Source organism: Aquarana catesbeiana, linkage group LG04, assembly GCF_042186555.1.
Source record: "Aquarana catesbeiana isolate 2022-GZ linkage group LG04, ASM4218655v1, whole genome shotgun sequence".
Taxonomy (NCBI): domain Eukaryota; kingdom Metazoa; phylum Chordata; class Amphibia; order Anura; family Ranidae; genus Aquarana; species Aquarana catesbeiana.
The window spans coordinates 656,474,865-656,502,167 of NC_133327.1; the positions used below are offsets into that span (position 1 = coordinate 656,474,865).

At 42.8% G+C, this 27,303-nt stretch overlaps 2 protein-coding genes and 1 pseudogene across 2 annotated transcripts in view; 2 read left to right on the forward strand and 1 right to left on the reverse strand.

Annotated features, from left to right (window-relative positions):
• Positions 1–27,303, forward strand: part of EPAS1 (endothelial PAS domain protein 1) — a 510,313-nt gene that overhangs the window by 107,694 nt on the left and 375,316 nt on the right. The gene's annotated exons all lie outside the window — the stretch shown is intronic.
• The window catches only part of LOC141140934 (S1 RNA-binding domain-containing protein 1-like), a gene marked incomplete at its 5' end in the record, with an annotated part of 149,507 nt that overhangs the window by 70,634 nt on the left and 51,570 nt on the right, over positions 1–27,303 (forward strand). The window contains 6 exon segments of the mRNA XM_073628488.1: positions 7,734–7,749; positions 7,752–7,827; positions 8,828–8,844; positions 8,846–8,911; positions 15,862–15,968; positions 24,198–24,374. Coding sequence (XP_073484589.1) covers positions 7,734–7,749; positions 7,752–7,827; positions 8,828–8,844; positions 8,846–8,911; positions 15,862–15,968; positions 24,198–24,374 — 459 coding nt within the window.
• On the reverse strand, positions 7,867–7,970 carry LOC141141640 (U6atac minor spliceosomal RNA; annotated as a pseudogene).

Genomic DNA, 27,303 nt, shown 5'->3' on the forward strand with positions numbered 1-27,303 from the left:
CTTCCCTCCCTCCCTCCCTCCCTCCCTCCCTCCCTCCCTCCCTTCCTTCCTTCCTTCCTTCCCTCATCCTCATCCTCATCCTCCTCCCTCTTCCTCCCTCCTTCTCCTCCTCCCTCTTCCTCCCTCCTTCTGCCTTCTCCCTTCACCACCTCCTCCTTCACCCCCTCATTTTCCTCCTCCTTCCTTCACCCCCTCATTTTCCTCCTTCCTTCACCCCTTCATCCTTCTCCTTCCTTCACCCCCTCATTTTTCTCCTTCCCTCATCCTCCTTCCTTCACCCCCTTGCTTCTCCGCCTCCTTATTCTTCTCTTTCCTCCTCCTTCTTCCCCTTTCTTCTTCTCGTTCCTTCTTCTTCTCATTTTTATTCTTCCATATCCCTCTCCTCCTTATTCTCCTCCCTTTGGAGTGGCACAAGATGGCAGTTGTGCAGAGAACAATGATACAAATTTAAAAGGGCCAACACCGATTCAAGAGAAGCGCGTTTTCTTTTTCTGCCAATGGGAAAGCAATAATTGTGACAAGGGGTGGGGGCGGGGCTATATAGTGAATGTTAAGAACCCCTGTTCTAGAGGGATTCCACAGGTATAGTATATGCAGAGTTGCTTTGAGCTAAGCTGAAATAATGTGACTATGTATAAAATATCCATATCTGGAGTTCTCCTTTAAAATGTGGCTCAGCAAACAAAGATGTAAATGTCTTTCAGGTAAATAATGAATATAATTTTTTTCTTTAAACCTCAATTCCTGTAAATATTTTCTAATCCAAGACATCTACACTTTACTGCTATATATTACTTGGATAACATCTCACCATATGGGCTGATTGATGTATACTGGGTGATTTTAGACATTGTACACATATTTTTGATATAGAGAGCTTGTGAATCCTAAAGAAGCACTGGATTTATGCGAACCGCGTTGGTACACTAGGCTCTACATTATGTTATTTGCAAACCTTTATATATATATAATATGTGTGTGTGTGTGTGTGTGTGTGTGTGTGTGTGTATATGTATGTACACACACTATATTACCAAAAGTATTGGGAGGCACATAAACTTTAATGGCATCCCAGCCTTGGTCTGTAGAGTTCAATATTCAGTTGGCCCACCCTTTGCAGCTATGGTTTAGGAGTGTGTCTTTGGGGTGGAGGAACTTGACTGGCCTGATCTCAACCCAATAGAACACCTTTGAGATGAGTTAGAGCGGAGACTGCGAGCCAGGCCTTCTCATCCACATCAGTGCCTGACCTCACAAATGCGCTTCTGGAAGAATGGGCAAACATTCCCATAGACACACTTCTAAACCTTGTGGACAGCCTTCCCAGAAGAGTTGAAGCTGTTATAGCTGCAAAGGGTGGGCCAACTCAATATTGAACCCTACGGACTAAGGCTGGGATGCCATTAAAGTTTATGTATGTAAAGGCAGGCGTCCCTATACTTTTGGTAATATAGTGTGTGTGTGTGTGTGTAATATATATATATATATATATATATATATATATATATATATATATATATATATATATATATATATATATATATATATATATATATATATATATATATATATATATATATATATATATATATAGTACACACAGGTGCATCTCATAAATTAGAACATCATCAAAAAGATAATTTTTTTCAGTAATTCAATTCAAAAAGAGAAACATTTATTTTAAATAGAGTAATATATTTCAAGAATTTCTTTCTTTTAACCATTTGCTTACTGGGCCCCTAAAACCCCTTCCTGCCTAGACCAATTTTCGGCTTTCATCGATCTCCCACTTTGAATGACAGTTGTGCGATCATGCAATGCTGTACCCAAATAAAATTTTTATATTTTTTTCACACAAATAGAGCTTTCTTTTGGTGGTATTTAATCACTGTTGGGTTTTTTATTTTTTGAAAAAAAAATGAAAAAAGACAGAAAAAAACAAAAAAAAAAACAAAAAAAAAAACAGTTTCATAGTTTGTTATAAAAACAGGTAATTTTTCTCCTTCATTGATATGCACTGATGGGCACTGATGGTTGGCACTAATGGGTGACACGGAAGGGCACTGATAGGCAGCACTGATGATCGGTGGCACTGATGATGAGGCACTGATGAGCATTGATTGGCAGTACTGGTGGGCACTGGTAGGTGGCACTGGTGGGAACTTATAGTTGACACTGGTGGCACAGATTAGGCAGCCGCAGCTCTGTGTGGGGGACCGATGTCCCTCTGACAGAAGCCGGTGATCGGCTTTTTTCCCCCTCGTGTTGATGGCGTGAGGGAAAAAAAAAGATTACTGATCTTCTGTTTATATCACGTGATTAGCTGTCATTGGCTGATAGCTGATCATGTGCATTTTATTTCCTTTTTTTCCTTATTTTTCCTTTTATATGATGATACACCAAACATCTCCCTACTCCAGGCTCCTTGATTGGGGACTCGAGGTTCTCTTTTTCCCTTTTGGCTATCTAGAAATTCCTTGTATATCGAGCGATTTCTGAACATGTAAAGTGCAGTGAGTGAACTCGCATTGCTCTGCATGCTGGTTGGTATTAAAAGTCTCTATTGACGACTTAGTGAGTTTAAACTGTTCTATTTTCCTTTCCTCGGTGATTTACTCAGTGCATGGCCAGCCTAAACAGCCTCAGGATCTTTCCTTTACCTACATTGCTCTCTGCCATCTCATTATTTATTAATACTGCTCACTGCTAAGTCGGGTCAGAAGGTGGTCACATGTTACAGGGGCCTCTCCTTATTGGCCAACCTCCCCTATGATTGTTTTCTCACTAATCACACCGAAGATTTTTCACATGTTACAGACAGTTGTACCTTTTATTAAAACATCCCAGCAAAGCTTCATCCAGTCTGAAAAATTCCTACCATGATCCAGTGTTTCATTTTATTCTGCTGGTATTGGTAATAAAATGTTCTAGTGTTCTTTCCGAGTCCAGCCATATCTGGAACATACAGGGTGTGGGAAAACTGCTCTTGCCAGTTCCTTAGGAAAGTGATTGTCCACTTAAATTTTATATAAATTGTGACAGACCCAGCCAGGGGCTTTTAGAGGGGACTGCAGGGTGGCCTCTTGCCTACTGACTATGGGCCCTGGCTTTTAACTACTTGCTGCCCGCGCTATAGCCAAAAGATGGCTACAGCGTGGGTCTTAATTGCCGGAAGGGCATCCATGGACATCCTCCCGAGCAAGCACTGTCTGCGCGACCCTGTGGCGTGCTTTGTGATCACCGAGTCTGAAACTCCGCTGATCACAGATCTGAGTAAGGGGCTGATCCCGGCCCCTTAACCCGTGATCAGCGGTCAGCCAATGATGGCTGATCATGTGATGTAAACAGAAGATCGGTAATCTGGAAAAAAATTAAATCTAGAAAAAAAAGCCAAGACCCGGCTTGTGTCAGAGGGACATCGGTCCGTCACGCTGAAAGCCGCAGCTGCATTTTCTGTGCCACCAGTGTCAGCTGCCAGTGACCACTGTGCCACCTACCAGTACCCACAGTGCCACCCGTCAATGCCCTCCAGTGCTGCCATTCAATGCCCATCAGTGCCTCATAATTAGTGCTGCCTATCAGTGTCACCTACCAGTGCCCATCAGTGCCCTTCAGTCCCGCCTCATCCGTGCCACCCATCGATGCCCATTAGTGCTGCCCATCAGTGACCATCAGTGCAGCCTCATCAGTGCACATCAGTGAAGGAGAAAAATTACCTGTTTTCAAAATTTTATATCAAACTATGAAAGTTTTTTTTTTTTTTTTTTTTTTTCAAAATTTTCGGTTCTTTTTTGTTTTATTTAGCAAAAAATAAAAAACCCAGCAGCAATTAAATACACAGACACTGGTAATCTAGGTCCTGGATCCATATTTAGGACCTCTATGCCCATAACCAGCAATGATTGCTTTAGATTGTGATACTCAAAGTAGATGTTAATATCATCAGCTCAAAGTCATCTGATTCTGCGGCATTCTGATATAATCTGTTTAACATGTTATGTGTTAAGTGTTTTTCTCCCATTGTTAATTAAGTCACCTATTGCTTCTGTCTGTCTGCTCATCTCTGTGTTTATACTTATGATAATGTGTAATGTACTTTGTTGTAGGCTTGTTGCCGGGCAGTCTGGTCACCTAGGCTGGTTTAAGTGGCTGGTTGTTAATTAGTTCATATTATTTAACCTTTTCATGACTAAGCCTATTTTTGACATTTGGTATTTACAAGTTAAAATCCGTATTTTTTGCTAGAAAATTACTTAGAGCCTCCAAACATTATATATATTTTTTTAGCAGAGAATCTAGAGAATAAAATGGCAATTGTTGGAATATTTTATGTCACACGGTATTTGTGCAGCAGTGTTTTAAACGCAACTTTTTGGGAAAAGGGACACTTTCATGAATTTAAAAAAAACAAAAATAAAATTAGCCCAATTTTTTGTATAATGTGAAAGATGATGTTACGCTGAGTAAATAGATACCAAACATGTCACGTTTTATAATAGCATGCACTCGTGGAATGGCGACAAACTATGGTATCTAAAAATCTCCATAGGTGCCACTTTAAATTTATTTTACAGTTACCAGGTTGGAGGTACAGAGGAGGTCTAGTGCTAGAATTATTGCTCTCGCTCTGACGATCGCGGCAATACCTCACATGTGTGATTTGAACACCGTTTACTTATGCGGGTGCGACTTCCGTATGACTTTTCTTTGCTGCGCGAGCACGCGGGGACAGGGGCGCTTTTAAAAAAATTTTTTTTTTTTCTTATTTATTTTATTTATTTTTATATGAATAAATTGTGTTTTTTTAAAAAAAAAATGTAAACATCCCTTGTGACAGTAATAGGTGGTGACAGGTACTCTTTATGGAGAGATTGGGGGTCTATTGCACTTCAAAGTATTCAGATCACCGTTTTCGGCAATTCTGAATACTGTGTATTTTTTTAAAACCGGCGCCATTGGCAGCCGAGTAAACGGGAAGTGACGTCATGACGTCACTTCTGTGTTTACGATTAGAAGGCTGGAACAAAGCCGTTCACGGCTTCGTTCCAGACAGTCCCAGCCGCCAGAGGCGGCCGATTGGTCATCGGGAGGCCCGGTAAGAGTGGCGGCGGGAGGGGGCGCTCCTCCGGTATAACAGCTGAGGTATTATAACCCCGGAAAGCCGAGTACGCACATCTGCGTACGCTCGGCTGGAAGGGGTTAAATCACTGTCAGCTATTGGTTGCTAGAGGTGGATTAGCATACTGTTTTTGTTGGTTGTTCCTTAGCTGTGTTAATTACATTCCTGTATACAGTATACGATAATGAGATCAGGCTCACCTGATCTGGTGTACTATATATTCTGTGTGAGTTTCCAATAAAGAGAGTTCCAGTTTGCATCTAAGCTATTGTCAGCTAGTCTTGGTTGATCAGCTATAATACCTGGTTCCAGGCTGGAGGAAGCTCTATCTTGACGGAAGCACCCAAGCTGGTTGCTATATGGTTCCATCAGATAAATGATAGTGATATGAGTCTGAATTGGTTGAAATAATAAAAAAGCACCAATTGATGAAGGTATGTGTGGTTGTAAAGGTTGTTAAAATGCACAAAGGCAATATAAGGAGAGTATTATAAATATTAGAATGAAGACTATTTGTGGGGGGGGGGAAAGGACAAAAAGTTTATTTGGGTACACGACCGCGCAATTGTCAGTTAAAGTAAAAGTCAGTTAAAGTCGGTAGCGGCGGAGGCGATCAGGACCTGTCACTTCCTGGGTATGGAGACGAGTGAGGCTAAGATGGCCCCCACCCGTCTCCATACCATAGGAGGGCGGAAGCGACGTCATAACGTCAGCTCCGCCCATTTGTCTTAAAGTCATATTTTTTTTTTTTTGTCATTTTTTCAAACGACAGTTTTTTGTTTTTTGTTTTTGCATTTAAGTCCAAATATGAGATCTGAGGACTTTTTGACCCCAGATCTCTTCTATTATAAGGGATGTTTACAGGAATAGGAATAAAAGTGATCCAATTTTTTTTTTTTTAAACAGTGAAAAAATAAAGTAAAATAAATAAGAAAAAAAAAAATTAAAACGGTGGTCAAACCACACATGTGAGGTATCGCCACGATCGGTAGAGCGAGAGCAATAATTCTAGCCCCAGACCTCCTCTGTAACGCAAAACATGCAACCTGTAGAATTTTTTAAACGTCGCCTATGGAGATTTTTAAGGGTAAAAGTTTGACGCCATTCCACGAGCGGGCGCAATTTTGAAGCATGACATGTTGGGTATCAATTTACTTGGTGTAACGTTATATTTCACACTATAAAAAAAAATTGGGGCTAACTTTACTGTTGTCTTATTTTTTTTTGTATTCAAAAAAAGTGAATTTTTTTAAAAAAAAAGTGCGCTTATAAGACCGCTGCGCAAATACGGTGCAAAAAAAAGTATTGCATTGACTGCCATTTTATTCTGTAGGGTGTTAGAAAAAAAAAAACCAATATGTAATGTTTGAGGGTTCTAAGTAATTTTCTTGCAAAAAAAACTGTTTTAAAACATGTAAACACCTAAAATCCAAAAGGAGGCTAGTCCTTAAGTGGTTAAAAGCCCTTTTTAGTTAAATTTTTCTTTTCTTTCTTTTTTTTTTTTTTTGCTGCATTAATGCCCTTGGGAGAAATCTATTTAATAGTTTTATTTGCTCATCTGGTTTTACCATAAATTCAGCTTTGTTATCAATTCTCCCTTCTACCTATAGGGGTCACTGGTACTGGTATTTTGTCTAGGGTTGCACCGATACTAGTATCGGTATCAGTATCTGTGCTGATACCGAGTATTTGCACAAGTATCAGTACTCGTGCAAATGCACGATACCTGAAACCGATACTTTCAGGCTCGGTTCTTTGAGCTGTCAGTGGGTCTCCCCTGTGTTAAAGAAGTCCGGTAATTGGAGCTGTCAAAAAAAAAAAAAAAAAAAGAAGCCGGCAATGTTTATTAACAACATTGCTCAGCCCTAAAACACTAAAATAAAAAGAAACTTTGTTTCTTTTTGTATATTTCTGTTTCTTTATCTGCAGATCAAAGGGATGAACAAATGTTCCTGATTTAACCCTTTAATAACCCTTAATTGGCTCTAATCAGCCTTAATTAACTCCCTATTCTCCTCCATTTAATTATTATTTTCCTGCTTTTTTTCTTTTGTTCACGTCTATTTTATAAACGATAAACAAAACTTTTTTTTTATTTGCTTTGTTAGTGAATATTTTTACACATATATATATTAACATATATTTACACATTTCACATTGAAAAAGCGCCAAATTAAGAAAAAATAAATTTATTTCATTTGTAAATAACTTTTCAATGCTTTGTACCATTGCTGACAGCTGAAGTGTAAACAAAACAGTTGCGGTAGGTATCGGTATCGGAGAGTACTAAAAATAAAAAAAGTATCGGTACTCGTACTCATTGTAAAAAAAATTGGTATCGTTTCATCCCTAATTTTGTCTTATGGAGAATAGAGCAGGGGGAGCTTCAACACACAATGGTGAGCAGGAAAAGAGTCAGCCCATCTAACTGTTAACATTTCGGAAACATACACTATAAGATACCATGGCATTGTCTCAACCCACCTTGCTCCACCTATCAGTAAATATTGCTTTCACATGGACTGACCCTTTAAAGGTTGCTCTGTCTGTGGCCAAGCTTTGTATACGATTTATTTTCAGTATAATTAATGTCTTCTGATTTTTATTTTTGCAGCATTACCAATGAAGCGGGGGGGCATCCATCTATAGCGTTAGTCCAGATGCTGCCAAGGAGATGCCAGATCTAGATCCCAATCTGAGGAGTGCAGGTATGGTTTCTTACTCTCCTAGAACTTGACCCCTTCTTTATATGTAGGTGGCAATGCCTTAACCATATATGTGTGAAAGGCCACAGGGACCTCTTCCATCCTTGTCAAAGGGAGTGCTACCGTTCTGTCCTTTCATACAACATGACCCTCCTTTAAATGTCAATATCTGGTTTATGTTACTGAGGAAGTGTGATACGTATATATTAACCACTTCAATATCGAGCACTTTGAGCCCCTTCCTGCCCAGGCCAATTTTCAGTTATCCGCGCTGTCAATTTTTGAATGACTATTGAGCGGTCATACAACATTGTACCCAAACAAAATATTTTATCTTTTTTTTGTTTTTGTTTGAGACAGCTAAAGCTTTCTTTTGGTGGTATTTAATCACCGCTGTTTTTATTTCTTATTTTTTGCTAAACAAATGAAAAAAGAACAAAAATTTGAAAATAAAAAAGTTTTTCTTAGTTTCTGTTACAAAATTTTGTAAATAAGTAATTTTTCTCCTTCACTGATGTGCACTGATGAGGCTGCATTGATGGGCAGTGATGAGGAGGGCACTAATACGCAGGCACTAATACGCAGCGCTGATTGGCACTTATAGGCAAGCACTGATGGGCATTGATGGGCGGCACTGATGGGCATTGATAGGCGGGTACTGATAGGCGGCACTGATAGGCACTGATGGGTGGCAGTAATAGGTGGCACTGATAGGCGGCACTGATGGCCTTTATGGGCACTGATAGGTAATGCTGGGTGGCACTGATAGGCGGCACTGATGGGCACTGATAGGCGGCACTGATGGGGCACTGATAGGCGGCACTGATGGGCACTGATAGGCGGCACTAAGTAAGGAGGGGAATCCCGAGCTTTAATGTGCTTTGCATGCCCTCCTCTATAGTGAAGACATGAATCTGTCTGAGCTTGAGAATCACAAACTGCTGTAATTATACAGTACTGACTTTCACAGAAAACCACATTTGTTTGCCTATTCTGTTTTCAGTTTCCATAGCGAGACGTTGTACAGGATCCATTAGCTGAGCTTGTGAAAATTGACCCTAAACACATTGGCGTCGGGATGTACCAGGTAAGGATATGCTGACTATTTCATCCTTGTATGCCTTCGTATTCTAGGTGATAGAAAATTATTATATATATACACAATATTTTTTTTTGTGTGTCCCTGTGATTTTCCTTGTGAGAAAAAATAAAAGCACTCAGTGATTTATTTTTTACATTTTTTTTTATTTGATGAAACTCCGTTTGTGCATTTGTGTGTATGTATATGTGTGTGTCTATATAGACACACACACACCTTCATACACTCAGTGGAGTTTAGACATGTCAGCATCATAGGATAATTAACAACTTGCTGACCAGGCCTTTTCTGGCTCTTTTTGTTTGCAAGTTTAAATCAGTATTTGTTTATTACTTATAACCCCAAAACATTATACAACTTTTTCTTTAGCGGAGACCCTAGAGAATAAAATGGTGATCGTTGCAATTTCTCACACGGTATTTGTGCAACAGCTTTTCAAACACCATTTTTTGGGAAAAAATACATTTTAATGAATTAAAAAAAAAAAAAACAATATATACCTACATTTTTGTTGGTGTAATAGGAAAGATGATGTTACGCCGAGTAAATAGACCTAACGTCACGCTTCAATATTGTGCACGCTCGTGCAATGGCGACAACTATGGTACTTAAAAATCTCCATAGGTGACGTTTTTAAACGCCTTTACAGGTTACATGTTTAGAGTTAGAGGAGCACTAGAATTATTGCTCTCGCTATAATGTTCACTGTGATACCTCTCATGTGTAGTGCAAATACCATTTACATATGCCTACATGACTCTCTCTATCTCTCTCTCTCACACTCTCTCTCTCTCTCTCTCCTCTCCCCCCCCTCTCTCTCTCCCCCCTCCCCTCTCTCTCCCCCCTCCCCTCTCTCTCTCTCACTCTCTCTCCCCCTCTCTCTCTCCCTTCTCTCTCCTCCCCCTCTCTCTCTCTCCCCCCTCCCCCTCTCACTCTCTCTCTCCCCTCTCACTCTCTCTCCCCCCCCTCCCCTCTCTCTCACTCTCTCTCCCCCCCCTCGCCCTCTCTCTCTCTCTCTCTCTCACCTCCACTCTCTCTCCCCCCCCCTCGCCCCCCCCCCCCCCCCCCCCTCCCCCCCCCCCCCTCCTCTCTCTCTCTCTCTCTCTCTCTCTCTCTCTCTCTCTCTCTCTCTCTCTCTCCCTTCTCTCTCCTCCCTCTCTCTCTCTCTCTCTCTCTCTCTCTCTCTCTCTCTCTCTCTCTCTCCCCCCCCCCCCCCCCTCCCCCTCTCACTCTCTCCCCTCTCTCACTCTCTCCCCCCCCCCCCCCTCTCTCTCACTCTCTCTCTCCCTTCTCTCTCCTCCCTCTCTCTCTCTCTCTCTCTCTCTCTCTCTCCCCCCCCTCCCCTCTCACTCTCTCACTCTCTCTCCCCCCTCTCTCTCACTCTCTCTCTCCCTTCTCTCTCCTCTCTCTCTCTCTCTCTCTCTCTCTCTCTATGGCAGTAATCTCTTCCTCGCATAGCATAGTCTCCTACCTGTTTCCACAACAGAGACCGGGAGGCAGCACACAGTTCTGGACAGAGGGGCAAAGCTGGCAGAGTGACTTTTCATATTCGCAAGCTGGTGTTTGGTTGCTTAGGACCACCCTTTGTCCTAGCAACCAATCACCTACGGTTAAACATAAAAAGTTATTTTGGCCGGCTCCTCCTCCCGCCTCTGTCTTGAGATGCTCTCCCTTTCGGTCTTTTTCTGTTCACTGATCACAGCGACAGAGGAGGCTGGGGGGGCAGGAGGGACAGTGAAGGAGCAGGACGCAGAAGATGAGGCAGAGCCGCACATAGAAGTTGGGGGTCGGCACAGGAACCTGTTCACGGTCGACAGGTGGACCGCGATCAACGGGTTGCCGACCCCCAGTCTAAAGCCTATTACACACGGGCCGAATGTCGGGTGGCATCAGCCAGTTCAATAGAACCCGGCCGACATTCGGCTCGTGTGTACTGCAGCCAATCCGACAGAAGCCAATCGGCTGCCGATTGGCGCTCTTAGCCATTGGCCAGAGTGTTCTGACGGGGGAGGAGGGCCTCCTGTCAGAACTTAAAAGGGACGGTAGGGGAGATTGCTGTACTAGCATTGAATAGTTAGTACAGCGGCTCTGACCTGAGCTGTCAGTTTTGTTTTTGTTTTTCATTCATCCCGCTGGGTTGAATGATAAAAAACTAGTAGTGCTAGGTCTAAGGGAGAATTTTTAACTTAACTGATCCTCCTCTCCCCCAGCAGATGGCGCTACCCTATGCTCCAGCAATGGACTGTTCCTCATCGTCCATCATGTCCAAATGCAAGACTTTAGATGCTGCATTGGTATGACATCAGGACCTTAGACATCAACAAACTGGTGGCTTTCAGCACACAGACACTGACGCCCTGTTGCATAAATGTAATGAGATGGGTAAAAGATGGCTTCAGCTTCTGTTCTCTGCCTGTAGAGAACTCCTGAGATGATTGTGTTTCGCCCTTTTTGGGCTTAATCGTAGAGGCCTCTATGATTAAGCCCCAAAGAGGGGAAAAATGCATATGAGAAATTCTCAAATGGTGGAGAACAGGAGTTGAAGCCATCTTTTACCCATCTCATTACATTTACACAACATGAAGTCAGTGTTTGTGTGCAGACGGCCTCCAATTTGTTGACGTCTACTGAAGCCTGACAACCCTGTTTTAACTGACTTGCACAGTCTTTTCACATGCTGATCCGACTGACATAGGTTTGGAGGGACATTCAAGCGGTAATTTTTTCATTATTTTGGGCTACATAATATACATAATATATGTCAAAACCTGTAGACCTTTTTAAACGTCGCCTATAGTGATTTTTAAGGGTAAAAGTTTGTCGCCATTTCACGAGCGGGCGAAATTTTGAAGCATGACATTTTGGGTATCAATTAACTCAGCGTAACATTATCTTCCACAATCTAAAAAAAATTGGGCTAACTTTACTGTTGTCTTATTTTTTAAGTAAAAAAAGTGTATTTTTTCCAAAAATAATCCATTTATAAGATCGCTGCACAAATACAGTGTGACATAAAGTATTGCAACAACCACCATTTTATTCTCTAGGGTGTCTAAAAAATATATATAATGTTTGGGGTTCTAAGTAATTTTCTAGCAAAAAAAAAAATATTTTAACTTGTTCACACTGAGTCTGAAAAATAGGCCTGGTCCTTAAGTTTTTAACAATTTACATTGTCCCTTCTCTTTCTCTGTGGATAATGGCACTGTATTTATTTTAATAAAAAAAAAAAGCTCTAAGTACCTTTTTCCTAATCGATATACAGCTGTCATATGACCCAGATCTCTCCCAGCCTGTTTGCTGGGAAACATAAACAGGAGGAGCTTCTAGTCCTCTGCTGCTGGTCACATGTTCAAAAAAAAAAAACAGCCTTTGGAATACAGAGTAAAAATAAATAATATCATTAACCCTTTCATGACTAAGCCTATTTTTGAAATTTGGTGTTTACAAGTTAAAATCCGTATTTTTTGCTAGAAAATTACTTAGAGTTCCCAAACATTATATATATTTTTTTAGCAGAGAATCTAGAGAATAAAATGGCGATTGTTGCAATATTTTTTATTACACGGTATTTGTGCAGCGGTGTTTTAAACGCAAATTTTTGGAAAAAGTGACACTTTCATGAATTTTAAAAAATCCAAACAGTAAAGTTACCCCAATTTTTTTGTATAATGTGAAAGATGATGTTACGTCGAGTAAATAGATACCAAACATGTCACCCTTTATAATTGCACGCACTCGTGGAATGGCGACAAACTACGGTACCTATGAATTTCCATAGGCGACGCTTTAAAAATTTTTTACGGTTACCAGGTTTGAGCTACAGAGGAGGTCTAGGGCTAGAATTATTGCTCTCGCTCTGACGATCGCGGTGATACCTCACATGTGTGGTTTGAACACCGTTTACATATGCGGGCGCGGCTTCCGTATGCGTTTTCTTCGCTGCGCGAGCTCGCGGGAACAGGGGCACCTTTAAAAAAAATTTATTTTTTTTTTTTTATTTATTTTTTTTTTTTTTTTACTTTATAAATTGTGTTTAAAAAAATTAAAACATTTTTTTTTTTTTTTACTTTTATTGCTGTCACGAGGAATGTAAACATCCCTTGTGACAGTAATAGGTGGTGACAGGTATTCTTTATGCAGGGATCGGGGGTCTAAAAGACCTCCAATCCCTCCTTTACACTTCAAAGTATTCAGATCGCCGAAAACGGCGATTCTGAATACTGTGTACTTTTATAAATTCGGCGCCATTGGCAGGCGAGTAAACGGGAAGTGACGTCATGACGTCGCTTCCGCGTTTACAACGAGAAGGCTGGAACGAAGCCGCTCACAGCTTCGCTCCAGCCCGCCCCCCAGCCGCTGAAGGCAGCCGAATGGACACCGGGCCTCCCGATCGCACGGAAGGCCCTTTAACAGCGGCGGGAGGCGGCGGGAGGGGGGGATGTCCCCCTCCCGCTCCTCCGGTATAACAACCAAGCGGCTTTTAGCCGCATCGGTTGTTATACACGGGTAGCCGATCGCCCGCTGTAAACAACGGTACCGGGATGATGCCTGCAGCTGCAGGCATCATCCCAGTATAACCCCGGAAAACCGAGTACGCATATCTGCGTACGGTCGGCGGGAAGGGGATAAACTGTTTTAAATTTTCATACAAATTTTATATTTGAAATCAAATCTTTATTATTTTTTGGCAGTAACGTGGTGTGGGCAGATTTCTGCCAGTCAAAGGCTGTGTCACGCCCCCCCAGCCTGTGTCTTAGAATAAGAGGGAGGTGAAGCCTCTATCAATCTACATGTAATATCCCACCCCCATTGTGTTTAGCTGGTTAGTGGGCATGAAGGAGGAGGGATGGAGTGGGCCATCATTTACCACTGTGTATACGCCCACATGTGTGACTCTATATATAGTCACATAGGCTGCTCAGATGTGATAAGGAGGAAATGCTCAGCATAGAAACGCCCTGAAAACTGAGCATCTGCAGAGCTGCCACCACAGCTGCAAAATCCCTAGCTATATTGGGGACATGAACAGAAGGTGAGATAGAGAGCAGCAGGATCCACCAGTATTTTTGCAGAATGCATTAAACAAATCTCATAGTGACTGACTATGTAGTACACCATTTATTGATAGTTTATCAAATGCTCTTATATGCTCTCTGCAGATCGAATGTATGAATGTGGAAAATTATGGCCACTTTTCCCATTGTAGTCAGCACCATCTAGTGACCACAATGTGGTATTTTCCCCATTCACATATTCTAGATATGTAGAGAATATAGCCTGAGAATATAACATTTGGCCCCATACGCACAGACAATGGACGAACAGCTTTAATTTTTTTTTTTAATATATATATACACACACACTGTATTTATTGGCGTATAACACGCACTTTTTCACCCTGAAAATCGTATGCAAAAAGTGTGTGCGTGTTATACGCCGATACTGCAATTTGGGCTGCCTAGGAGGGAACTGGAGGGGGGGCGGGACGAGCGCCGTCAGATTACATACAGTGAGAATCTCCTGTTTATTCAGCGGCCTCTGTAATAGGAAGTCCCGTCTCCTGGGCCGGGCATTGGACCACTGTTCTATCTATCATAGAGCTTTGTATTACAGAGGGCCGCCGAGTAAACAGGAGATTCTCGCTGTATGTAATATGACGGCGCTTGTCCCGCCCCCCTCCCTGTGCCCTCCGAGGCAGGAGTAATCTGAGGTGAGGCTGCAGATGGGCACTGATCAGGCTGAATTCATGCCAATGGTGAGGCTGCAGATGGGCACTGATTAGGCTGAATTCATGCCAATGGTGAGGCTGCAGATGGGCAATTGTGAGGCTGTAGATGAACATTGATCAGGCTGCATTGATGGGGCAATTGTGAGGCTGCAGATGGGCACTGATCAGGCTGCATTCATGGCAATGGTGAGGCTGCATATGGGCATTGATCAAGCGGCATTGATGGACAATTGTGAGGCTGCAGATGGCAATGGTGAGGCTGGATTGATGAGCACTGACCCTTATTTTGAGGCTGCGTTGATGGGCACTGACCCTTATTTTGCTTCAAAGTTCTTTATTTAAAATTCAAAGTGGAGGTTCACACAAAAATTGAACTTCTGCTTTTTGGAACCCTCCCCCCCTTCGGTGTCACATTTGGCACCTTTCTGAGGGGAGGGGGGTGCAGATACCTGTCTAAGACAGGTATTTGCACCCATTTCCGGCATAGACTCCCACGGAGTCTACGCCCCCTCCTGTCCCCACCCGCGCTGTCTGCTGGGACACACACGGGTCCCAGAGACAGCGGGGACCAGTTAGGGAAGCGCAGCATGACTCGCGCATGCGCAGTAGGGAACCGGGAAGTGAAGCCGCAGCGCTTCACTTCTGATTCCCTTACAGAGAATGTTGGCGGCAGCACCCGAGGACCGAGGGACGATTCGGTCTCAGGTGCTGACATCGTTGGACCCTGGGACAGGTAAGTGTCCTTATTTTAAAAGTCAGCAGCTGCAGTATTTGTAGCTGCTGACTTTTAATTTTTTTTTTAAAGACTCCCGTTTTTTCTCCTAAAACTTCCCTCCTAAAATGAAGGTGTGTCTTGTATGCCAGTGTAAATACACCCCTTTGGCTTCTCTTTTAATTAAAACAACAATTTAATAAGTGTAACTGTAATTTTAAAATGTTTTTGTAGAACAGTATATACATTATATCAGTTTTTTCAAAGTTCGTATGTCAAACATTTTTAAGTGGAAGAAAACTGGTACAGATTCATCAGAAGAGCGAAGTCCAACCAAACATTGCTATAATACCTTTCATTGGAGCTGTAATTGACTTGGTTTGCTTGTCTCATGGAGCTGTTCCTCAAGGGGTTACGTTTGCTGGTTGATTCTGATTGTCTATATAATGCCAGGAGTCGGCCTATAACAGTAATCTGTTCTTCTTTCTCTTTCAGCACGACGTCTCACAGGTGCTTTTGAAAGGCACCCTGGACAGTGTGGTGGAGGAATGTGTCAGCTTCGTAGGGGTGGATATCAACATCTGCTCTGAGACTCTATTGAGGTAAACACAGTTTTGTACATTGCTGCGCCATTAGCTTCACTTTGTAGTTGTCTGCCTGGAGAACGTCACACACGGGACACTGCGGAGCTGTCACCTGCTACAAAGCCCTGCCATTCATACTGCACAATGATGAGCGGTGTTTTCTCCCCGGGTTATTAGTTTCCTTATGTTTGTCTTCTGCTCCAGTGTACATAACATTTATGGCCCGTACACACAATCGGAATATCGTACGAAAACGGTCGCCCGAGGAAGGATCGTACGATTTTCTGATTGTGTGTACACTACTTGCGACAGCCGATCACGACCGTTCATCCGATCTTATTCGATCGGGCATGCACGAAAATTTTCCTCGTACAATTCCAGATCGTACGATTTTCGGTTAGGCAGTATAGTTTTCGTCCGAAAATTTAAATTCAAAGACATTACAACACATGACATCACTTCCGATTTTTTTTTCTGTCGTACGAAAATTGTCGTGACTTTATTTAGCTATTCAATTTCTACTTGCGCCTATTAAGCGAAAACGGTCGTACGATATTCGGATCGTATGTACGGGCCATAAGGGAGAGCACACAGTCACTACGTCACCAACTGTTCTTTTGTTGGGTGTTTTGTATTTACATACAAAATGTCTGTTTAAAGTGGTTATAAAGCTTTAAGGTTTTTTTATCTTAATGCATTATTTGCATTAAGGTAAAAAAGGTCAGTAGCTGTCACCCTCCTCATTGGGCATATTGATAACAGTTGGAGCCATTGTCTCCCGCTGCTGTCACTCAAATGCTGTGCCAAGGGAGTGGGGGGCGAGCCCGAGCCACCCGGTCTGTGTCAGTAGGCACAGACCAGGTTGCTCGGACACAAGCCTGCGCGGCTTTCCATGGGGGCACCGGCCGAAGATTAGGGGCCTGGAGTGCCAGCGCAGCCCAGATGAGGAGGATCGGGGTTGCTCTGTTCAAAACCATTGCATAGAGATGGTAAGTATACTATGTTTGTTATTTTAATTTAAAATAAAATAAAGGTTTATAGCGGAGTTTTACCCAAAAGTGGAACTTCGCCTTATCTGATTCCACCCTCCCCCACATTTGGCACTGTATCGGGGGGGAGCGGATACCTGTTTTATACAGGTACGCTGTTCCCACTTCCGGGTCCCCCTCCTCCTCCCTCCCCTCCTGCCAGACCATTGAAAGAGCGCAGCATGCTTCACACGTACGCAGTAGGGACCCAGCCATGAAGCTGAAAGGCTACACTGCCGGGTTCCCTTACCCACAATGGTGGCAGCACCTGACCAGCCAATGGAAACATCAGCTGCGGTGCTGACATCGCTGGACTCCAGGACAGGTAAGTGTATTCATGTTAAAAGTCAGCAGCTACAGTATGTGTAGCTGCTGACTTTTAATTTTTAAAGGAGGGGGGCAGGCGGAACTCTGCTTTAATGTCACTTTAATGCAGGCAATGATGCACTATATTGTCAAAAGTATTGGGACGCCTGCCTTTACCCAGTCATAAACCTTAATGGCATCCCAGTCTTAGTCCGTAGGGATCAGTATTGAGTTGGCCCACCTTTGCAGCTATAACAGCTTCAACTTATCTGGGAAGGCTGTCCACTAGGAGTTTAGGAGTGTGTCTATGGTGTGGGGGTTGTTTTTCAGAGGTTAGGTTTGGCCAGCATACTAAGACATTTTTGGACAATTTCATTCTCCCAACTTTGTGGGAACAGTTTGGGGATGACCCCTTCCTGTTCCAACATGACTGCGCACCAGTACACAAAGCAAGGTCCATAAATACATGGATGAGCAAGTTTGAGGTGGAAGAACTTGACTGGCCTGCACAGAGTCCCGACCTCAACCCAATATAACACCTTTTGGATGAGTTAGAGCGGAGACTGCGAGCCAGGCCTTCTCGTCTGACATCAGTGCCTGACCTCACAAATGCGCTTCTGGAAGAATGGTCAAACATTCCCATAGACACACTCTTAAACCTTGTGGACAGCCTTCCCAGAAGAGTTAAAGCTGTTCTAGCTGCAAAGGGTGGGCCAACTCAATATTAACCCCTACGGACTAGGACTGGGATGCCATTAAAGTTCATGTGCGTGTAAAGGCAGGTGTCCCAATACTTTTGACAATATAGTGTAGTTCACTGAGTTTGACATTTTTGTTGTTGTAGAGTTAAAGCAAATCTGTGCCTTTGTCCGTGCAGAACATACTGCCTTTACTTCTGCCCATGTAGTTCCATTCAGTCTTCAGGAATGAAGAAAATTCCTGGTTCTTCTGTGTTTAAAAAATTTTTGCAATTTGCTCTCCTTCCTCCCATGTGACAGAAATGGGCCCTTGGCGATTGGACCACCTATGTCATGCTGGGGCCAGGAGAGAGTTCGTATGTAAGCCTCAACTATGGCAACTTGAAGGTTACACAGGGTGTCCTTTCCTCTCCCCCAGCAATACTGCAGAGGAAATGAAGCAAAGAGAATGTGCTGCTGGGGAGGAGGATATTAAAGTGAACATAGTACAGATTTTACCCTTTTGCTGCCAGAACTGCTCTCCATGTTTTACTTTAGGTTTCTAAAAAATGTTTGGTAGGCTATAATCTTCTTTTCCTCTGCTGCTGTGCAATTATGAACACTGAACACACAAGTGCTCCATGCTGAGCCTTTCTGTGTTCTTTGCCAAAGTGAACGAGATAGTAAACATGCCATATTTATGGACCTCATTCAGTGTGAGTGAACATAGAAGTGTTGAGTACTATGCTCTTCCATGTCATTCAGAAACAGAAGATCAGTAAACTTGAGAGGCATGTTTACTGATCGCTACACTCACCACATTGAACGGAACAGCTGGCGATCAGACTGGCATGAATCCAAGGTTCCAGTATGATTGTCATTAAGTACCGGGAAGGAGATGCTGGGTTGTGGCAGCACACAGTCCGATGGCAGGGAGAGCAATGTCAGAGAAAGTGGAGGGGCACAATGAAGCAGCAGAGAGCAAAGACAGTGGGCACACAATGGAGATGGAGGGAGAAGGACACGCTGGTGGTAGTGGAGGGGTTGGGGAATCACATTTTTGTATGAATGGAATAAATAACTTGCCACACTAACTGTGATAATATAGAAACAAAATATTCAGATACAGTGCCTTGGAAAAGTATTCATACCTCTTGAAATTTTCCACATTTTGTCATGTTACAACCAAAAACATAAATGTATTTTATTGGGATTTTATGTGATAGACCAACACAAAGTGGCACATAATTGCGAAGTGGAAAGAAAATGATAAATGGTTTTCCATATTTTTTTACAAATAAATATCTGAAAAGTTTGGCGCTCCTTTGTATTCCGCCCTCTTTACTCTGATACCCCTAACTAAAATCTAGTTGAACCGATTGCCTTCAGAAGTCACCTAATTAGTAAGTAGAGTCTACCTGTGTGTAATTTGATCTCTGTATAAATACAGCTGTTCTGTGAAGTCCTCAGAGGTTTTTTTTTTTTTAGAAAACCTTAGTGAACAAACAGCATCATGAAGGCCAAGGGACACACTAGACAGGTCAGGGATAAAGTTGTGTAGAAGTTTCAAGCAGGGTTAGGTTATAAAAAAATATCCCAAGCTTTGAACATCTCATAGACCACTGTTCGATCCATCATCGGAAAATGGAAAGAGTATGGCACAACTGCAGACCTACCAAGACATGGCCGTCCACCTAAACTGACAAGCCGGGTAAGGAGAGCATTAATCAGAGAAGCAGCCAAGAGGCCCATGGTAACTCTGGAGGAGCTGCAGAGATCCACAGCTCAGGTGGGAGAATCTGTCCAGAGGATAATTATTACTTCTGCACTCCACAAGTCTGTCCTTTAAGGAAAAGTGGCAAGAAGAAAGCAATTGTTGAAAGAAAGCCATAAGAAGTCCTGTTTGCAGTTTGTGAGAAGCCATGTGGGGGACACAGCAAACATGTGGTAGAAGGTGCTCTGGTCAGATGAAACCAAAATTTAACTTTTTGTCCTAAAAGCAAAACGCTATGTGTGGCGGAAAACTAACACTGCACATCACCCTGAACACACCATCCCCACCGTGAAACATGGTGGTGGCAGCATCATATTGTGGGGATGATTTTCTTCAGCAGGGACAGGGAAGCTGGTCAGAGGTGATGGGAAGATGGATGGAGACAAACACAGGGCAAACTTAGAAGAAAACCTGTTAGAGTCTGCAAAAGACTGGAGCGGAGGTTCACCTTCCAGCAGGACAACAACCCTAAAGATACAGCCAGAGCTACAATGGAATGGTTTAGATCAAAGCATATTCATGTGTTAGAATGGCCCATGTGTTGAGGATCTGTGGAAAGACTTGAAAATTGCTGTTCGCAGACGCTTGCCCTCCAATCTGACAGAACGTGAGCTATTTTACAAAGAAAAATGGGCAAAAATGTCACTCTCTAGATGTGCAAAGCTGGTAGAGACATCCCCAAAAAGACTTGCAGCTGTAATTGCAGCAAAAGGTGGTTCTACAAAGTATTGACTCAGGGGGGCTTAACACAAATGTGTACCACACTTTTCACATCTTTATTTGTAAGAAAAATTAAAAAAACATTTATCTTTTTCCTTCCACTTCACAATTATGTGCCACTTTGTGTTGGTCTATCGCATTAAATCCCAAAAAAAAAAAAATTTACATGTTTGGTTGTAACATGACAAAATGTGGAAAATTTCAAGGGGTATGAATACTTTTTCAAGACACTGTAAATAATAGCAAAGTCCACAAGGAAAAAAATATATCGTCCAATTTATGTATGTGCAAATACAGTAACAGTCCCAATTATATGCAGAAACACTGCTGTGCTGTTAGGAAGAACTTGCTAATCAAAACTTGTGACCACCATGTGAATCATCACCACCATTAGAAATGGACTCTTACCGGAACAGATAGACCCTATTACAGAGTCAAATCAACCTGTGAATAGTAATCTCTTCATAAAGGGGTTCAACCCACACCACTTGGCTTAAATCCTGTAGTATCTCCCAGTCTCCAGTGTATGTTAAATCAATGCCATCCATATATTTCACAAAATCCACCATAGCATTAAAATGGGAAGACCCACATATTGTAAATCCATATAAAACTAATCCAAAAGTACATACAAATGCTCACATTTTGACAATAGACAAGCCCTTATTTGTAAAAAAAAAACATTCTCAGTCAATGTTGCAAACAATATAAGCAATTACCAATCCAAACAGGCGTGGCAACGTTAAATGCGTTAGCTCAGCCATATGTGTTTCATCATAACTGATGTCATCGGGGCATGATAGAGCCTATTGCATCAGTTACCCCAATGTTTCTCAACTCCAGTTCTCAAGGCGCCCCAGCAGGTCATATTTTCAGGATTTCCCTCAGATGAAACAGCTGTGGTAATTACTAAGGCAATGAAACTGATCAAATCACCTGTGCAAAATAATGGAAAGAATGAAAAGATGACCTGTTGGGGTGCCTTGAGGACTGGAGTAGAGAAACCCTGCATTACCCTATTGCCCCAGATGACGAAACGTATAGGGCGGAACTAATGCATGTGACGTTGCCATGCCTGTTTGGATCAGCAAATGCTTGGATTGTTTGCAGCATTGCCTGGGAATGTTTTTTTTTACATATAAGCACTTGTCTATTGTATAAATGTGAATAGTTTTATGCACTTTTGGATTACATTAAACGTTTTATATGGATTTACACTATGTGGGCCACATTTTAATTCTATTAGGGCCCTTTCACTCTGGGGCGGTTTGCAGGAGTATATACCGCTCCTGCCCATTGAAATCAGTGGGAAAGCGCGGCTATACCACCGGCAAAGCGCTTCTGCAGAGGCGCTTTGCGGTGGTTTTTAACCCTTTCTCGGCCGCTAGCGGGGGTAAAACCGACCCGCTAGCAGCCGAATACCGATGGTAAAGCGCCGCTTACAATAGCGGCACTTTACCGCCGACGCCGCCCCAGTGTGAAAGGGCCCTTAGTGAATTTCGTGAAATATAAGGATGGCATTGATTTAACATACACTGAAGACTGGGAGATACTACAGGATATTAGCCAAGTGGTGTGGGTTGAACCCCTTTATGATGAGATTACCATTCACAGGCTGATTTGACTGTAATAGTCTATCTCTACCGGTAAGAGTCCATTTTTAATGGTGGTGATGGTCCCCAAGGTGGTCACAAGTTTTGATATAACACGATATTTCTAACAGCACAGCGATGATGATTTTGCATATAATTGAGACTGTCACTATATTTGCACATACCGGTTAGAGCGGCAAGTTATTTATTCCTTTTGTTATACAGTTTGTCTGACTGCTTCTTGCTAGCAGCTTGATTTTGCACCTGCCAGTGCGATTTCTATTATGTTTTTTTTTTTTTTTTTGTATAAATGGCTCTGATTGGCAGTGGGCCTAGGGAACTTTTTTGGCCTCTGAAATGACACTTGCACCTCTAAGCAGAAGAGAATGCTACATGTGGTTCTGTTCTGCCGTAAGCCCTATGTCGGTGGCGGCAAAAGGGTAAAGGCAATGTTTCAATAAAACAAAAATATGTGTAGCGCTAAAAGTTCAATATAGGGACACTGAAGTCCAACCATTAATGAAAAACATCTAAAAAAAAAAGAGAAGAAAGGTCCTCAATATTTATAAGACTCATAAAAATTATAAAAATTAATAGTCCATATAAATGTGGTGACTTCCTGTGGAAAGCAATTCAAATGCGTGACATCCAAAGTGAAGACAGAAGAGGCACACCACCACCGAAAATGGGAAGGCTTACCAGATCTCGTGGACCCTAGAGGGTGTACGCCCAAATGGGTCGAATCAGGCTTGGGTGGTGGGTGATGGTAGATATTCCGAAAATATGGTGAAGATGAACATCAAGAGGTAAACCGTGGACTTGTGTGTCCCTCAGGATGAAGTTGAGGAGTAGATGGTGATGATGTAAAGCAAGGAGGAAAAAGGCCACATAGCGTAATTCCATAAAACAAGTATCAAGGTTTATTTAAAATAAGAAATACACTCACATGTACGTCTTGTAAATCAGCGCTGTACAAAAAATGGCGGCAGTGGGGTCCTTTCTGACGCGTTTCGTCCTCTTAGACATTGTCCCAGAAGATGTCCAAGAGGACGAAACGCGTCGGTTAGGACCCCACTGCCGCCATTTTTTGTACAGCGCTGATTTTACAAGACGTACATGTGAGTGTATTTCTTATTTTAAATAAACCTTGATACTTGTTTTATGGAATTACGCTATGTGGCCTTTTTCCTCCTTGCTTTACATCATCACCATCTACTCCTCAACTTCATCCTGAGGAACACACAAGTCCACGGTTTACCTCTTGATGTTCATCTTCACCATATTTTCGGAATATCTACCATCACCCACCACCCAAGCCTGATTTGACCCATTTGGGCGTACGCCCTCTAGGGTCCACGAGATCTGGTAAGCCTTCCCATTGTCGGTGGTGGTGTGCCTCTTCTGTCTTAACTTTGGATGTCACGCATTTGAATTGCTTTCCACATGAAGTCACCACATTTATATGGACTATTATTTTTTATAATTTTTATGAGTCTTATAAATATTGAGGACCTTTCTTCTCTTATTTTTTTTTTTTTTTTTTAGATGTTTTTCATTATTGGTTGGACTTCAGTGTCCCTATATTGAACTTTTAGCGCTACACATATTTTTGTTTTATTGTTATATGCTTACATCCTATTGGCCGTGTTAGCTGCTGACTTCACTTTTTGGGCAGCGCAGAATTATTGATACTCTTTTCTAAAGGCAATGTTTCCAAAGATGTAAGGAGCATGCCATTGCTGAACCCCTTCTGAAACTACTAGTTGCTTTGCATTTGTGCTTTCCCGCCAACTTCAGTTGTTTCTAAGTTATTGACCCAAAGCAAGTATGCATATTAGAAAAATCCATGGGGGAAAAGAGATGGTAGGATATCCACTGTACTCTGGGGGCCACAGAACAGTTAAAGCAGAGCAAAATACGTAATAAAAGACCACTGAAATGCCAACACACAAAAACTTGTGGGAGTTTCTATTGTTTGATTTGAGCCTTTCCTTAAAGTATTTAGGGCCTGTTTACATTTATCTGTTTTATTAAACAACAGGGAGTTTTACTGCATGGAATGCATTTCAAGTAGAAATCCCAATCATTACATTGGCTAGGTACATCAATTCCATTGTATGTAGCTTATTGGTTTGTGTTGTTTATTTCAGACATATTGCTGGTTTAAACTCAGTACACGCAAAGAATATAATTGAATGGAGAGAGAAGAATGGACCTTTTTTGAACAGAGAGCAGCTAAAGTGTGTGAAGGGGCTGGGTCCGAAGACCTTCCAGCAGTGCGCCGGCTTTATAAGGATTAACCAGGAGTATGTCAAGAACCTGGACAGGTAGGCATCCTTTTCACTCTTTGGTATATAACCTGGAGGACAGCAAAATTATAGTTTAGGAGCCAGTGGCTATTAACTCCACCAAAATATGTACTTGATTTGGAAGGAACAAGCTCATTCTTCTGAGCTTTGTAGAGAACATGGAATCTAGAGTTAAGCGAGGGAGCTGTGAAGTTCCACAAGGAAAGATCTCTGAGCCAAAGGTCTGCAAAGAATGTGATTGAATGAAGACAGAAGAATAGACCTTTTATAAATAGAGAATAGCTAAAGCATGTGATGGGGCTAGATTCAAAGACCTTTTATAAATGGAGTGTAGCTAAAGTGTGTGAAGGGGCTAGGTCTAATAACTTTCCAGGAGTATGCTGGCTTTATCAAGATTAACCAGGAGTATGTCATGAACCTGGGCAGGTAAAGCACCCTTTTTACTCTTGGGTATATAACTCAGAGGACAACAAATTTATAGTTTAGAAGCCAGTGGATTTTGACTCCACCCAAATGTCTGCCAGATTTGAAAGGAACTGTTCAGCTCATTCTTCTGAGCCGCCTCTACCCATTGTAGAAAGAACATGAAAGTTAAGATAGGCGAGGAAGCTGTGATGTTTTTTGAGGCGAGAGCTCTGAGCTGAAAGCCTGCTGATTCAGCCTAGAGTGGCAGAAGAACTCGGTGAACTGCTCACGCCTAAGGGCAGCCAGAATACTAAAACCCCCTCGGTACCAAAGTGGGCGAATATAACGAAATGATTTAGATCTACTCCCGCTGAACTTAGAGAAGGAGACATCTGCAAAATGATACAAGCCTCTTGACTATAAAGACATATTTCTGGTTTGAACTCAGTACAGACAATGTGACTGAATGGAGAGAGACTAATGGACCTTTTATAAATGGAGAGCAGCTAATGTGTGTGAAGGGGCTGTGTCCAAAGACCTGTGCTGTGTAGAAAACATGAAAGCTAGTGGAAGGCAAGGAAGCTGTGAAGTTGCACGAGGAGAGATCTCTGAGCCGAAGACCTGCAAAGAATTGATTGAGTGGAGAGAGAAGAATAGACCTTTTATAAATAGAGAGCAGCTAAAGTGTGTGAAGGGACTGGGTTTGAACACCTTCCAGCAGTCTTAACAGGACCATGTGTGCTGGGTCCCCTAGGGACCAAGTGCTATATGTGCTGGGTCAACTAGGGCAGTGGTTCTCAACCTCAGTCCTCAAGTACCCCCAACAGGCCATGTTTTGGGAACTTCCCTTAGCTAAAATAGCTCTTATCAATACCATGTCATTGATATTGATTTAAAGCAGCTGTGCAAAGTAAAGGAAAACCTGAAAACATGGCCTGTTGAGGGTTCTTGAGGACTGAGGTTGAGAACCACTGCCCTAGGGAATTTAACAAAGATTTTGAACTTCTAGTGATGTTATTTTTTTCAATGTTGCTAAAGAAAAAAATAAGGATGAGCCTTTTTGCAACCCTAGTTTAGGGGTGTCAAACTCATTTTCATTGTGGGCCACATCAGCATTATGGTTACCCTCAAAGGGCCAGTTGTATCAGGAAGACTAGCTGTCCAGAGCACCCCCCCTCCCCTTTACATACACTGGGGCGAAGCTGGTAAGTGGATAGTGCAGAGTCTGGAGAAGGACCAGAGGAGCACTGTAGTCAGCTGCTGGAGTCTTCTGAATGCTGAGAGGTGGAGATGAGGGGACGCTGGATCTGTAGGAGTAGTTCTGTCCTCTCTGCTGCTGACTGCAGAGACAGAGGTGAGGGGGGGGCACAGAGATGAGCCTCCCCAAGGCTGCACGGAGAAGTGCAGGATCTGGTGGAGGAGTTCTGTCCTCCTCTCTGCCACCAACTGCCCAATTAACTATTTTCCCTCCACGGTGTCATGTGACTCGTTAGTGTTACAAGGTCTCAGGTGTGAATGGGGAGCAGGTGTGTTAAATTTGGTGTTATCGCTCTCACTCTCTCATACTGGTCACTGGAAGTTCAACATGGCACCTCATGGCAAAGCACTTTCTGAGGATCTGAAATAAAGAATTGTTGCTCTACATAAAGATGGCCTAGGCTATAAGAAGATTGCCAAGACCCTGAAACTGAGCTGCAGCACGGTGGCCAAGACCATACAGCGGTTTAACAGGACAGGTTCCACTCAGAACAGGCCTCGCCATGGTTGACTAAAGAAGTTGAGTACACAGGATCAGTGTCATATCCAGAAGTTGTCTATGGGAAATAGACATATAAGTGCTGCCAGCATTGCTGCAGAGGTTGAAGGAATGGGGGGGTCAGCCTGCACACTGCTTCAAATTGGTCTGTATGGCTGTCGTCCCAGAAGGAAGCCTCTTCTAAAGATGATGCACAAGAAAGCCCGCAAACAGTTTGCTGAAGACAAGCAGACTAAGGACATGGATTACTGGAACCATGTCCTGTGGTCTGATGAGGCCAAGATAAACTTATTTGGTTAAGATGGTGTCAAGCGTGTGTGGCGGCAACCAGGTGAGGAGTACAAAGACAAGTGTGTCTTGCCTACAGTCGGGGATGGTGGTGGGAGTGTCATGGTCTGGGGCTGCATGAGTGCTGCCGGCACTGGGGAGCTACAGTTCATTGAGGGAACCATAAATGCCAACATGTACTGTGACATACGGAAGCAGAGCACGATCCCCTCCCCTCGGAGACTAGGCCGCAGGGCAGTATTCCAACATAACGACCCCAAAAACACCTCCAAGACGACCACTGCCTTGCTAAAGAAACTGAGGGTAAAGGTGATGGACTGACCAAGCATGTTTCCAAACCTAAACCCTATTGAGCATCTGTAGGGCATCCGCAAACTGAAAGTGGAGGAGCGCAAGGTCTCTAACATCCACCATCTCCGTGATGTCATCATGGAGGAGTGGAAGAGGACTCCAGTGGCAACCTGTGAAGCTCTGGTGAACTCCATGCCCAAGAGGGTT